Consider the following 16,136-nt stretch of genomic DNA (forward strand, 5'->3'; position numbering starts at 1 on the left):
CCTAATACCCCCCCCATTTATCCCTATGCCCCTCCCACCCCAAGACCCCCCCCCATTTATCCCTATGGCCCCCCCCCCATAAGACCCCCCCCCATATAAACTAATAGCCCCCCCATAACCCCCAAAGACCCCCCCCAACCCCATAAGGACCCCCCCAACCCCATAAGACCCTCCCCATATCCATAGGGACCCCCCCACCCCATAAGCCCCCCCCCCATATAACCCAATAGCCCCCCCCAACCCCATAAGACCCCCCCCCATATAACCCAATAGACCCCCACCCCAAGACCCCCCCCCATATAACCCAATAGCCCCCCACCCCAAAGACCCCCCCCAACCCCATAAGGACCCCCCCAACCCCATAAGACCCCCCCCATATAACCTAATAGCCCCCCATAACCATAAGGACCCCCCCCCCAAGACCCCCCCAGCCCCATAAGACCCCCCCAACCCCATAAGACCCCCCCCATATAACCTAATAGCCCCCCATATCCATAGGGACCCCCCCCCCCATAAGACCCCCCCCCCATATAACCTAATAGCCCCCCCCACCCCATAAGACCCCCCCCCATATAACCTAATAGCCCCCCCACCCCATAAGACCCCCCCCCATATAACCTAATAGCCCCCCCCACCCCATAAGACCCCCCCCCATATAACCCAATAGCCCCCACCCCATATCCATAGGGACCCCCCCAACCCCATAAGACCCCCCCCATATAACCTAATAGCCCCCCCATATAACCTAATAGGACCCCCCCAACCCCATAAGACCCTCCCCCCATATCCATAAGGACCCCCCCAACCCCATAAGACCCCCCCCATATAACCCAATACCCCCCCCCATATAACCTAATAGCCCCCCCCCAAAACCTAATAGCCCCCCCCAACCCCAAAGACTCCCCCAACCCCATAAGACCCCCCCCCATATCCATAGGGACCCCAGCCCATAACCAAACCCCCCACCCCAAGACCCCCCCCATATAACCTAATAGCCCCCCCCACCCCATAAGACCCCCCCCCCCATTTATCCCTATGGCCCCCCCCACCCCATAAGACCCCCCCATATAACCTAATAGCCCCCCCCACCCCAAAACCCCCCCCACCCCAATACCCCCCCCATATAACCTAATAGCCCCCCCCATATCCATAGGGATCCCCCCAACCCCATAAGGACCCCCCCCATATAACCTAATAGCCCCCCCCAACCCCATAAGACCCCCCCCATATAACCCAATACCCCCCCCCATATAACCTAATAGCCCCCCCCCACCCCATAGGACCCCCCCAACCCCATAAGACCCCCCCCATATAACCTAATAGCCCCCCATAACCATAAGGACCCCCCCCCCAAAGACCCCCCCCAATCCCATAAGACCCCCCCCCCATATAACCTAATAGCCCCCCCCACCCCATAAGACCCCCCCCCATATAACCTAATAGCCCCCCCCACCCCAAAGACCCCCCCCCACCCCATAAGACCCCCCCCATATAACCTAATAACCCCCCCCCATATAACCCAATACCCCCCCCCACCCCATAAGACCCCCCCCATATAACCTAATAGCCCCCCCATATAACCTAATAGCCCCCCCATAACCATAAGGACCCCACCCGAAAGGCCCCCCCCAACCCCATAAGACCCTCCCCATATCCATAGGGACCCCCCCAACCCCATAAGACCCCCCCCCATTTATCCCTATGGCCCCCCACCCCATAAGACCCCCCCCATATAACCCAATACCCCCCCACCCCAAGACCCCCCCCCCCATATAACCCAATAGACCCCCACCCCAAGACCCTCCCCCCATATAACCTAATAGTCCCTCACACCCCATAAGACCCCCCCCCCCATTTATCCCTATGGCCCCCCCACCCATAAGCCCCCCCCATATAACCTAATAGCCGCCCCCATAACCCCCAAAGACCCACCCCCAACCCCATAAGACCCCCCCCCATATAACCTAATAGCCCCCCCCCATATCCATAGGGACCCCCCACCCCATAAGACCCCCCCCATATAACCTAATAGCCCCCCCACCCCAAGACCCCCCCCCCCATATAACCCAATACCCCCCCCCACCCCAAGACCCTCCCCCCATATAACCTAATAGCCCCTCACACCCCATAAGACCCCCCCCCATTTATCCCTATGGCCCCCCCACCCCATAAGACCCCCCCCATATAACCCAATACCCCCCCCATTTATCCCTATGGCCCCCCCACCCCATAAGACCCCCCCCCATATAACCTAATAGCCCCCCCGCTATATCCATAGGGACCCCCCCCAAGTCCCCCCCCACCCCATAACCAACCCCCACCCCCACCCCAAGACCCCCCCCATATAACCCAATACCCCCCACCCCATATAACCTAATAGCCCCCCCCCCCATATAACCTAATAGCCCCCCCAATCCCATAAGACCCCCCCCATATCCATAGGGACCCCACCCCATAACCAAACCCCCCACCCCCACCCCAAGACCCCCCCCATATAACCTAATAAATACCCCCCACCCCATAAGACCCCCCCCCATTTATCCCTATGCCCCCCCCACCCCAAGACCCCCCCCCATATAACCTAATAACCCCCCCCCATATAACCCAATACCCCCCCCACCCCATAAGACCCCCCCCATATAACCTAATAACCCCCCCCATATAACCTAATAGCCCCCCCCCATATCCATAGGGACCCCCCAACCCCATAAGGACCCCCCCCATATAACCTAAACCCCCCCCCCCCCACCCCATAAGACCCCCCCCCATATAACCCCAATACCCCCCCCCATTTATCCCTATGGCCCCCCCACCCCATAAGACCCCCCCCCATATAACCTAATAGCCCCCCCCCATATAACCTAATAGCCCCCCCCAAAACCTAATAGTCCCCCCAGCACCATAAACCCCCACCCCACCCCAAGACCCCCCCCATATAACCTAATAGCCCCCCCCATCCCAAGACCCCCCCCCCCATATAACCCAATACCCCCCCCATATAACCTAATAACCCCCCCCATATAACCTAATAGCCCCCCCAACCCCAAAAGACCCCCCCAACCCCATAAGACCCCCCCCCATATAACCTAATAGCCCCCCCAACCCCAAAAGACCCCCCCCATATCCATAGGGACCCCCCAACCCCATAAGACCCCCCCCCCCATATAACCCAATACCCCCCCCCCATATAACCTAATAGCCCCCCCCCCATTAATCCCTATGGCCCCACTAACCGGGGAGGGGCTTCTTGTTTTCCTCCTGTTGCTCATTGGGTTGATATTGGGTTGGGGGGGGGGTGGGTTTAATATTGGGGGGGGGGGGGTCGTATTTTCTTCTTGGGGGGGGGGTCAAATATGGGGCTGAGGAGTCGGGCCAGTTCTGGGCTACAATAACGACGGGGGTCTCGTTGTAGGGTCGATTCGGGGACGTGGGGGGGGCGAATAAAAGCCAATAACCTCGGGACCCCCCCCACACCTGGAGATATAGGGGGGGAATAATAAAGGGGGGGGGGGGGGTTAGGAAAGACCCCCCCCCCCCAAACGACCACCAACAACCCTATAGACCCCCACCAGTATTATAGGGACCCCCCCCAAAAGACCCCAGGACCCCCCCCCCCCAAATATCATAGGGACCCCTAAAGACCCCCCCCCCAAATATCATAGGGACCCCAAAAGCCCCCCCCAAATATCATAGGGACCCCCCCACCAGTATTATAGGGACCCCCCCAAAAGACCCCAGGACCCCCCCCCCCAATATCATAGGGACCCCTAAAGACCCCCCCCCAAATATCATAGGGACCCCCCCACCAGTATTATAGGGACCCCCCACAAAAGAACCCCAGGACCCCCCCCCCCCAAATATCATAGGGACACCTAAAGACCCCCCCCCAATATCATAGGGACCCCCCACAGTATTATAGGGACCCCCCCAGGACCCCCCCTAATATCATAGGGACCCCTAAAGACCCCCCCAAATATCATAGGGACCCCCCCAGGACCCCCCCCAATATCATAAGGACCCCCCCCACCCCAAAAGCCCCCCCAAAGACCCCCCCCAATATCATATGGACCCCTAAAGACCCCCCCCAATATCATAGGGAACCCCCCCCACCCCAAAAGCCCCCCCATAGACCCCCCCCAATATCATAGGGACCCCTAAAGACCCCCCCCATATCATAGGGACCCCCCCCAGTATTATAGGGACCCCCCCAGGACCCCCCCCAATATCATAAGGACCCCCCCCACCCCAAAAGCCCCCCCAAAGACCCCCCCCCAATATCATAGGGACCCCTTAAGACCCCCCCCAATATCATAGGGACCCCTAAAGACCCCCCCAAATATCATAGGGACCCCAAAAGACCCCCCCCAAATATCATAGGGACCCCCCCAGTATTATAGGGACCCCCCCAAAAGACCCCAGGACCCCCCCCCCCCCAAATATCATAGGGACCCCTAAAGACCCCCCCCAATATCATAGGGACACCTAAAGCCCCCCCATTACCATAGGGACCCCCGCCCCCATTTCATAGACCCCATAGCCCCCCATATCCCCCCTTATAGCCCCCCATACCCCCCTTATAGTCCACATAGACCCCCATAACCCCACATAGACCCCCTTATATCCCCCCATATCCCCCTTATAGCCACCATAGACCCCCATAGACCCCCATAGCCCCCCTTATAACCCCCCATAGACCCCCATATCCCCCTTATACCCCCCCATAACAACCCCATATCCCCCCTTATAGCCCCCCATATACCCCATAGACCCCCATACCCCCCCCATATCCCCCCATACCCCCCCTTATAGCCCCCCATATACCCCATAGACCCCCATATCCCCCCATATCCCCCTTATATCCCCCCATAGGCCCTCATAGACCCCCATACCCCCACATATCCCCCCTTATAACCCCCCATACCCCCCTAGACCCCCATATCCCCCCTTATATCCCCCCATAGACCACCATACCCCACCATATCCCCCCTTATATCCCCCCATATCCCCCCATATCCCCCCTTATATCCCCCATAGACCACCATACCCCACCATATCCCCCCTTATACCCCCCATAACCCCCCATACCCCCCTTATAGCCCCCCATATCCCCCTTATAGCCCCCCATATCCCCCTTATAGCCCCCCATATCCCCCCTTATAGCCCCCCATATACCCCATAGACCCCCATATCCCCCCATATCCCCCTTATATCCCCCCATAGGCCCTCATAGACCCCCATACCCCCACATATCCCCCCTTATAACCCCCCATACCCCCCCATAGACCCCCATATCCCCCCATATACCCCCTTATATCCCCCATAGACCCCCATAGCCCCCCATAGCCCCCCTTATATCCCCCCATAGACCCCCATATTCCCCCTTATATCCCCCCATATCCCCCCTTATAACCCCCCAAAGACCCCCATACCCCCCCATAACCCCCTTATATCCCCCCATATCCCCCTTTATAGGCCCCCATAGACCCCCATAGCCACCCATATCCCCCTTATATCCCCCCATATCCCCCATATCCCCCATATCCCCCCTTATACCCCCCCATAGCCCCCCATATCCCCCTTATATCCCCCCATAGACCCCCATACCCACCCCATATCCCCCTTATATCCCCCCATAGCCCCTCATAGACCCCCATACCCCCCCATATCCCTCCTTATAACCCCCCATACCCCCCCATAGACCCCCATATCCCCCCTTATATCCCCCCATAGCCCCCCATAGATCCCCATATCCCCCCTTATATCCCCCCATATCCCCCCATATCCCCCCATAGCCCCCCTAGACCCCCATATCCCCCCATATATCCCCCCATAGACCCCCATATCCCCCTTATATCCCCCCATATCCCCCCATAGACCCCCATATCCCCCCTTATATCCCCCCATATCCCCCCATATCCCCCCATAGCCCCCCATAGCCCCCCTAGACCCCCATATCCCCCCATATATCCCCCCATAGACCCCCATAGACCCCCATATATCCCCCCATACCCCCCATATCCCCCCATATATCCCCCCATATCCCCCCATATCCCCCCTTATATCCCCCATACACCCCATATCCCCCATATCCCCCCTTATATCCCCCCATACACCCCATATCCCCCCATATCCCCCCTTATAGCCCCCCATAGACCCCCATATCCCCCTTATATCCCCCCATATCCCCCCATAGACCCCCATATCCCTCTTATATCCCCCATAGACCCCCATACCCCCCCATATCCCCGCTTATACCCCCCATAACCCCCCATACCCTCTTATAGCCCCCCATAGACCCCCATATCCCCCCTTATAACCCCCCATAGACCCCCATATCCCCCTTATACCCCCACATATCCCCCCATACCCCCCCTTATAACCCCCCATACCCCCCCATAGACCCCCATATCCCCCCATATACCCCCTTATATCCCCCATAGACCCCCATAGCCCCCCATAGCCCCCTTATATCCCCCCATAGACCCCCATATTCCCCCTTATATCCCCCCATATCCCCCCTTATAACCCCCCAAAGACCCCCATACCCCCCCATAACCCCCTTATATCCCCCCATATCCCCCTTTATAGGCCCCCATAGACCCCCATAGCCACCCATATCCCCCTTATATCCCCCCATATCCCCCCATAGACCCCCATATCCCCCATATCCCCCCTTATACCCCCCATAGCCCCCCATATCCCCCTTATATCCCCCCATAGACCCCCATACCCACCCCATATCCCCCTTATATCCCCCCATAGCCCCTCATAGACCCCCATACCCCCCCATATCCCTCCTTATAACCCCCCATACCCCCCCATAGACCCCCATATCCCCCCTTATATCCCCCCATAGCCCCCCATAGATCCCCATATCCCCCCTTATATCCCCCCCATATCCCCCCATATCCCCCCATAGCCCCCCTAGACCCCCATATCCCCCCATATATCCCCCCATAGACCCCCATATCCCCCTTATACCCCCCATATCCCCCCATATATCCCCCCATATCCCCCCATATCCCCCCTTATATCCCCCCATACACCCCATATCCCCCCATATCCCCCCTTATAGCCCCCCATAGACCCCCATATCCCCCTTATATCCCCCATATCCCCCCATAGACCCCCATATCCCTCTTATATCCCCCCATAGACCCCCATACCCCCCCATATCCCCGCTTATACCCCCCCATAACCCCCCATACCCTCTTATAGCCCCCCATAGACCCCCATATCCCCCTTATAACCCCCCATAGACCCCCATATCCCCCTTATACCCCCACATATCCCCCCATACCCCCCCTTATAACCCCCCATACCCCCCCATAGACCCCCATATCCCCCCATATACCCCCTTATATCCCCCATAGACCCCCATAGCCCCCCATAGCCCCCCTTATATCCCCCCATAGACCCCCATATTCCCCCTTATATCCCCCCATATCCCCCCTTATAACCCCCCAAAGACCCCCATACCCCCCCATAACCCCCTTATATCCCCCCATATCCCCCTTTATAGGCCCCCATAGACCCCCATAGCCACCCATATCCCCCTTATATCCCCCCATATCCCCCCATAGACCCCCATATCCCCCATATCCCCCCTTATACCCCCCCATAGCCCCCCATATCCCCCTTATATCCCCCCATAGACCCCCATACCCACCCCATATCCCCCCTTAGACCCACTTATATCCCCCCATAGACCCCAATACCCCCCTTATAACCACCCCACAGACCCCATATTCCCCCATATCCCCCCATAGACCCCCATATCCCCCCTTATATCCCCCACATCCCCCCATATTCCCCTTATAGCCCCCCATAGCCCCCCATATCCCCCCTTATAACCCCATACCCCCCTTATAGCCCCCCATAGACCCCCATATCCCCCCATAGACCCCCATATCCCCCCTTATATCCCCCCATATCCCCCCATAGCCCCCCATATCCCCCCATATCCCCCCATAGACCCCCATATCCCCCCATATCCCCCCTTATATCCCCCCATATCCCCCATATCCCCCCTTATACCCCCCCATAACGACCCCCCCCCCCATTTAATACCCCACCGAGGCTGAGGTTGAGGACGGTCTCATGTTGGTGGTGGGGGGGGGGGGCTTCAGATTCCAGGCTTGAATTGGGGGGGGGGGGCAACCGACCCCCCCCCCCCCCCGACGACGTTGGGTTTGTTCCAAGGATAAAACGAGGCCACGTTGTTCGACACGGCTGGGAAATAAATGGGGGGGGGCCCATAGACCCCCATATCCCCCCTTATAGCCCCATATACCCCCCCATATCCCCCCTTAGACCCCCATAGCCCCCCATATCCCCCCATATATCCCCCCTTAGACCCCCATACCCCCCTTATAGTCCCCTATAGCCCCCCTTAGACTCTCATAGACCCCCATATCCCCCTTATAACCCCCCATATCCCCCCATACCCCCCTTAGACCTCCATATACCCCCTTATCCCCCCATATTCCCCCTTATAGCCCCCATATCCCCCCATAGACCCCCATAGACCCCAATAGGACCCCCATAGACCCCCATATCCCCCTTATAACCCCCCATGTCCCCCCATACCCCCCTTATAGCCCCCTATAGCCCCCCTTAGACCCTCATAGACCCCCATATCCCCCCCCAGAGCCCCATACCCCCCATCTCTTCCCATATAACCCCATATCCCCCCTTATAGCCCCACTTAGACCCCCATATCCCCCCATAGCCCCCTTATATCCCCCCATAGACCCTCATATCCCCCCATATCCCCTCTTAGACCCCCATACTCCCCCTTATAACCCCCTTAGACCCCCATACTCCCCCTTATAGCCCCATATCCCCCCCTATAGCCCCCCATATCCCCCCATTGACCCCAATAGGACCCCTATAGCCCCCCTTAGACCCTCATAGACCCCTATATTCCCCCATAGACCCCCCTTATACCCCCCCACCTCAATACGAAGTGCAGGCACACGATCCCCCATAGACCCCCCTAGCCCCTCATATCCCCCCATATCCGCCCATAGACCCCCATATCCCCCCTTATAGCCCCATATACCCCCCCATATCCCCCTTAGACCCCCATAGCCCCCCATATCCCCCCATATATCCCCCCTTAGACCCCCATACCCCCCTTATAGTCCCCTATAGCCCCCCTTAGACTCTCATAGACCCCCATATCCCCCTTATAACCCCCCATATCCCCCCATACCCCCCTTAGACCTCCATATACCCCTTATCCCCCCATATTCCCCCTTATAGCCCCCATATCCCCCCATAGACCCCCATAGACCCCAATAGGACCCCCATAGACCCCCATATCCCCCTTATAACCCCCCATGTCCCCCCATACCCCCCTTATAGCCCCCTATAGCCCCCCTTAGACCCTCATAGACCCCCATATCCCCCCCCAGAGCCCCCATACCCCCCATCTCTTCCCATATAACCCCATATCCCCCTTATAGCCCCACTTAGACCCCCATATCCCCCCATAGCCCCCTTATATCCCCCCATAGACCCTCATATCCCCCCATATCCCCTCTTAGACCCCCATACTCCCCCTTATAACCCCCTTAGACCCCCATACTCCCCCTTATAGCCCCATATCCCCCCCTATAGCCCCCCATATCCCCCCATTGACCCCAATAGGACCCCTATAGCCCCCCTTAGACCCTCATAGACCCCTATATTCCCCCATAGACCCCCCTTATACCCCCCCACCTCAATACGAAGTGCAGGCACACGATCCCCCATAGACCCCCCTAGCCCCTCATATCCCCCCATATCCCCCCATAGACCCCCATATCTCCCCTTATAGCCCCATATCCCCCCCCAATACCCCCCCATATCCCCCCATAGACCCCAATAGGACCCCCATAGACCCCAATAGGACCCCCATATCCCCCTTATAACCCCCTATATCCCCCCATATCCCCCCTTATAGCCCCCATATCCCCCCATATCCCCCCTTATAGACCCCCATAGACCCCCATACCCCCCATATCCCCCTTATATCCCCCCCATATCCCCCCTTATAACCCCCCATATCCCCCCTTAGACCCCCATAGACGCCCTTATAGCCCCCCATAGACCCCCATATCCCCCCCTATACCCCCCATAGACCCCCATAGACCCCAATAGGACCCCCATAGACCCCCATATCCCCCCCTATACCCCCTCATAGACCCCCATATCCCCCCATATCCCCCCATATCCCCCATATCCCCCCTTATATCCCCCCTATACCCCCCCATATCCCCGCACAGACCCCCATATCCCCCCATATCCCCCCTATATCCCCCCATATCCCCCCTTAGACCCCCATAGATGCCCTTATAGCCCCTTATACCCCCCCATATCCCCCCTTATACCCCCCTTATCCCCCCATAGACCCCCCTTATACCCCCCCACCTCAATACAAAGTGCAGGCACACGATCCCCCATAGACCCCCCTAGCCCCTCATATCCCCCCTTAAATCCCCCCATATCCCCCCTATACCCCCCCATATCCCCCCTTATAGCCCCATAGACCCCCATATCCCCCCTTATAGCCCCCCATACCCCCCTTATATCCCCCCATACCCCCCTTATAGCCCCCCATATCCCCCATATCCCCCCTTATATCCCCCCTATACCCCCCCATATCCCCCCACAGACCCCCATAGACCCCCATATCCCCCCTTATAGCCCCCATATCCCCCCTTAGACCCCCATAGACCCCCATATCCCCCCTTATAGCCCCCCATAGACCCCCATATCCCCCCATACTCCCCTTATAGTCCCCTATAGCCCCACTTAGACCCCCATACCCCCCCTTATATCCCCCCATATCCCCCCCTTAGACCCCCATAGACCCCCATATCCTACCTTATAGACCCCCATACCCCCCATATCCCCCATATCCCCCCTTATAGCCCCCCATAGACCCCCATATCCCCCCATAGACCCTCATATCCCCCCATATCCCCCCTTATCCCCCCATATTCCCCCTTATAGTCCCCCATAGCTCCCCATATCCCCCCTTATAGCCCCCATATCCCCCCTTATATCCCCCCTATACCCCCCCATATCCCCCATATCCCCCCTTATAGCCCCATAGACCCCAATAGGACCCCCATATCCCCCCCATATCACCCCATATCCCCCCCTATACCCCCTTATAGCCCCCATATCCCCCCATATCCCCCTTATAGTCCCCTATAGCCCCCCTTAGACCCCCATATCCCCCCCATATCCCTCCATATCCCCCCTTATAGCCCCATATAGCCCCCCATAGACCCCCATATCCCCCCTTAGACCCCCATATCCCCCTTATAGCCCCCCATATCCCCCATATCCCCCCTATAGACCCCCATAAACCCCCATATCCCCCCATAGACCCCCATATTCCCCCTTATACCCCCATATCCCCCCTTATACCCCCCATATCCCCCCTTATACCCCCATATCCCCCCATATCCCCTCTATAACCCCCCATATCCCCCCCTATATCCCCCCATAGACCCCCATACCCCCCTTATAGTCCCCATAGCCACCCATATCCCCCCATATATCCCCCCTTAGACCCCCATAGACCCCCTTATATCCCCCCATAGCCCCCATAGCCACCCATATCCCCCTATACCCCCCCATATCCCCCCTTATATCCCCCCATAGACCCTCATATCCCCCCATAGACCGTCATATCCCCCCCTATACCCCCCCATATCCCCCCTTAGACCCCCATAGACCCCTATATCCCCCCATATCCCCCCTTATAGCCCCCCATATCCCCCCCTATACCCCCATACCCCCCTTATATCCCCCCATAGACCCCAATAGGACCCCCATAGACCCCCATATACCCCCCCATACCCCCCCATAGACCCCCCTTATACCCCCCCTTATACCTCAATACGAAGTGCAGGCACACGATCCCCTCTGGCTGGGAGCTGCGGCTGTTGGCGATGACCGTGGCCTGAGTCTGAGCCCATAAGAACCCACCACGTTTAGCCAGGAACCGGTAATGGCTCGTCACTGCCTGGCCCTTACTGAGCACTATAGGGGGATATAATAGGGGTTAATGGGGGGTAATAGGGGTTAAATGGGGGGGTAATGGGGTTAAATGGGGGGTAATAGGGTTAATGGGGGGTCTATGGGGGTCTATAAGGGGGGATATAGGGTTAATGGGGGTTTATGGGGGTCTATAAGGGGGATATGGGGGGATATGGGGGGTATGGGGGGATATGGGGGGATATAGGGGGGTATGGGGGGTATGGGGGGGTATGGGGGGATATAGGGTTAATGGGGGGATAATAGGGTTAATGGGGGGATATAAGGGACTATAAGGGGGATATGGGGGGATATGGGGGTCTATAAGGGGGGATATGGGGGGATATAATGGGGGATATGGGGAATATGGGGGGATATGGGGGGATATAAGGGGGGATATAGGGTTAATGGGGGGGATATAGGGTTAATGGGGGGGGTTATAGGGTTAATGGGGGGGTAATGGGGTTAAATGGGGGGATATAAGGGACTATAAGGGGGATATGGGGGGATATAGGGGGGCTATGGGGGAATATAAGGGGGATATGGGGGGATATGGGGGGTATGGGGGGATATGGGGGGATATAGGGGGGTATGGGGGGTATGGGGGGGTATGGGGGGATATAGGGTTAATGGGGGGATAATAGGGTTAATGGGGGGATATAAGGGACTATAAGGGGGATATGGGGGGATATGGGGGTCTATAAGGGGGGATATGGGGGGATATAATGGGGGATATGGGGAATATGGGGGGATATGGGGGGATATAAGGGGGGATATAGGGTTAATGGGGGGGATATAGGGTTAATGGGGGGGGTTATAGGGTTAATGGGGGGGTAATGGGGTTAAATGGGGGGATATAAGGGACTATAAGGGGGATATGGGGGGATATAGGGGGGCTATGGGGGAATATAAGGGGGATATGGGGGGATATGGGGGGATATGGGGGGTATGGGGGGATATGGGGGGGATAAGGGGGGATATAGGGTTAATGGGGGGGATATAGGGTTAATGGGGGGGTTATAGGGTTAATGGGGGGGTAATGGGGTTAAATGGGGGGATATAAGGGACTATAAGGGGGATATGGGGGGATATGGGGGGATATAAGGGGGGATATGGGGGGTATGGGGGTCTATGGGGGGATATAAGGGGGGATATAGGGTTAATGGGGGGATATAAGGGACTATAAGGGGGATATGGGGGGATATAGGGGGGCTATGGGGGAATATAAGGGGGATATGGGGGGATATTGGGGGATATGGGGAGATATAAGGAGGGATATGGGGGGATAAGGGGGGTATGGGGGGCTATAAGGGGGGTATGGGGGGCTATGGGGGTCTATAAGGGGGGATATGGGGAGATATGGGAGATATGGGGGGATAAAGGGGGGATATGGGGGAATATAGGGTTAATGGGGGGGGTTATAGGGTTAATGGGGGGGTAATAGGGTTAATGGGGGGCTATAAGGGACTATAAGGGGGATATGGGGGAATATAAGGGGGATATGGGGGGGTATGGGGGGATAAAGGGGGTATGGGGGGATATAAGGGGGGATATAGGGGGATATGGGGAATATGGGGGGCTATAGGGGGATATAGGGGGATATGGGGGGGTAATAGGGTTAATGGGGGGATATAGGGTTAATGGGGGGGGTAATAGGATTAATGGGGGGTATAGGGTTAATGGGAGGATATAGGGTTAATGGGCTGGTAATAGGTTAATGGGGGGTAATAGGGTTAATGGGAGGATATAGGGTTAATGGGGGGTCTAAGGGGGGCTATAAGGAGGATATGGGGGGATATAGGGGGATATGGGGGGCTATAAGGGGGGTATGGGGGGATATAAGGGGGGATATAGGGGGGGATATGGGGGGATATAGGGTAAATGGGGGGATATAGGGTTAATGGGGGGGTAATAGGGTTAATGGGGGGGTCTATGGGGGTCTATAAGGGGGGATATAGGGGGATATGGGGGGGTATGGGGGGATATGGGGGGCTATAAGGGGGGATATGGGGGGATATGGGGGATATGGGGGGGGTAATAGGGTAAATGGGGGGATATAGGGTTAATGGGGGGATATAGGGTTAATGGGGGGGGTAATAGGGTTAATGGGGGGTAATGGGGTAAATGGGGGGATATAGGATTAATGGGGGGATATAGGATTAATGGGGGGATATAGGGTTAATGGGGGGGTAATATGGTTAATGGGGGGATATAGGATTAATGGGGGGATATAGGATTAATGGGGGGATATAGGGTTAATGGGGGGGTAATAGGGTAAATGGGGGGTAATAGGGTTAATGGGGGGGTAATAGGGTTAATGGGGGGATATAGGGTTAATGGGGGGTCTATGGGGGGCTATAAGAGGGACATGGGGGTAATGGGGGGATATGTGGGTCTATGAGAGTCTAAGGGGGGCTATAGGGGACTATAAGGGGGGATATAAGGGGGGATATGGGGGGATATGGGGGAATATAGGGTTAATGGGGGGGTTATAGGGTTGATGGGGGGATATAGGGTAAATGGGGGGGTGTAAGAAGGATATGGGGGTCTATAAGGGGGGATATAGGGGGATATGGGGGGGTATGGGGGGATATGGGGGGATATAGGGGGGTATGGGGGGATATGGGGGGCTATAAGGGGGGATATGGGGGGATATGGGGGATATGGGGGGGGGTAATAGGGTAAATGGGGGGATATAGGGTTAATGGGGGGATATAGGGTTAATGGGGGGGGTAATAGGGTTAATGGGGGGTTATAGGGTTAAATGGGGGGTTATAGGGTTAATGGGGGGTCTAAGGGGGGCTATAAGGAGGATATGGGGGGATATAGGGGGATATAGGGGGATATGGGGGGTATGGGGGATATGGGGGGCTATAAGGGGGGTATGGGGGGATATAAGGGGGGATATAGAGGGGGATACGGGGGGATATAGGGTTAAAGGGGGGGGTAATAGGGTTAATGGGGGGATATAGGGTTAATGGGGGGGTAATAGGGTTAATGGGGGGGTAATTGGGTTAAATGGGGGGATATAGGGTTAATGGGGGGGGTAATAGGGTAAATGGGGGGTAATAGGGTTAATGGGGGGGTAATAGGGTAAATGGGGGGGTAATAGGGTAAATGGGGGGTAATAGGGTTAATGGGGGGGTAATAGGGTAAATGGGGGGTAATAGGGTTAATGGGGGGATATAGGGTTAATGGGGGGTAATAGGGTAAATGGGGGGGGTCATAGGGTTAATGGGGGGGTCTAAGGGGGATATGGGGGGATATGGGGGGATATGGGGATCTATGAGAGTCTAAGGGGGGCTATGGGGGTCTATGGGGGGGGTAATAGGGTTAATGGGGGGATATAGGGTTAATGGGGGGGTCTAAGGGGGACATGGGGGTCTATAAGGGGGGATATAGGGGGATAAGGGGGGATATGGGGGGCTATGAGAGTCTAAGGGGGGCTATAGGGGACTATAAGGGGGGTATAGGGGGATATGGGGGGATATGGGGGGCTATAAGGGGGATATGGGGGGATATGGGGGTCTATGAGAGTCTAAGGGGGGCTATAGGGGACTATAAGGGGGGTATGGGGGACTATGGGGGTCTATAAGAGGGGATATAGGGGGATATGGGGGGATATGGGGATCTATAAGGGGGGATATGGGGGGATATAGGGTTAATGGGGGGGTAATAGGGTAAATGGGGGGGGGTAATAGGGTTAATGGGGGGGTAATAGGGTTAATGGGGGGTAATAGGGTTAATTGGGGGGGGGTCTTACGGGTATGGACGCTCCTGCTGAGGGTATCGGAGTCGAGAGCGTGGACGTATTCATATAGGGAACAACCCAAAAGGTCTTCGGGGGCGTAACCAGCCACCTCCCCGATCCTATAAGACCCCCCCCCAAGTCAGCTATGGGGGGTTATGGGGGTCTATGGGGGTCCTATGGGGGTCTATGGGGGGCTATGGGGGTCTATGGGTGTCCCATTGGGGTCTATAGGGGTCTATGGGGGTCTATGGGGCTCCCATTGGGGTCTATGGGGTCTATGGGGGGCTCCCATTGGGGTCTATGGGGGTCTGGGGTCTATGGGGCTCCTATAGGGGATCCCACTGGGGTC

General features: G+C 57.0%; 1 protein-coding gene across 1 annotated transcript in view; it reads right to left on the reverse strand.

Moving 5' to 3' along the window:
* Positions 1 to 3,286: 3,286 nt before the first annotated feature.
* Positions 3,287 to 16,136, reverse strand: part of LOC146751038 (hypoxia-inducible factor 3-alpha-like) — a 43,328-nt gene continuing 30,478 nt past the window's right edge. Inside the window, exons 8-12 of the mRNA XM_085535735.1 lie at positions 15,800 to 15,906; positions 11,895 to 12,042; positions 8,071 to 8,232; positions 3,542 to 3,555; positions 3,287 to 3,474 (exon numbers count right to left, since the gene is read on the reverse strand). Of these exons, the coding sequence (XP_085391861.1) occupies positions 3,302 to 3,474; positions 3,542 to 3,555; positions 8,071 to 8,232; positions 11,895 to 12,042; positions 15,800 to 15,906 (604 nt within the window). The 3' untranslated portion in view covers positions 3,287 to 3,301. The remainder of the gene's footprint in view (positions 3,475 to 3,541; positions 3,556 to 8,070; positions 8,233 to 11,894; positions 12,043 to 15,799; positions 15,907 to 16,136) is intronic.

Source organism: Coturnix japonica, unplaced genomic scaffold (assembly GCF_054131305.1).
Source record: "Coturnix japonica strain WE unplaced genomic scaffold, WE-NBRP24 Scf166, whole genome shotgun sequence".
Taxonomy (NCBI): domain Eukaryota; kingdom Metazoa; phylum Chordata; class Aves; order Galliformes; family Phasianidae; genus Coturnix; species Coturnix japonica.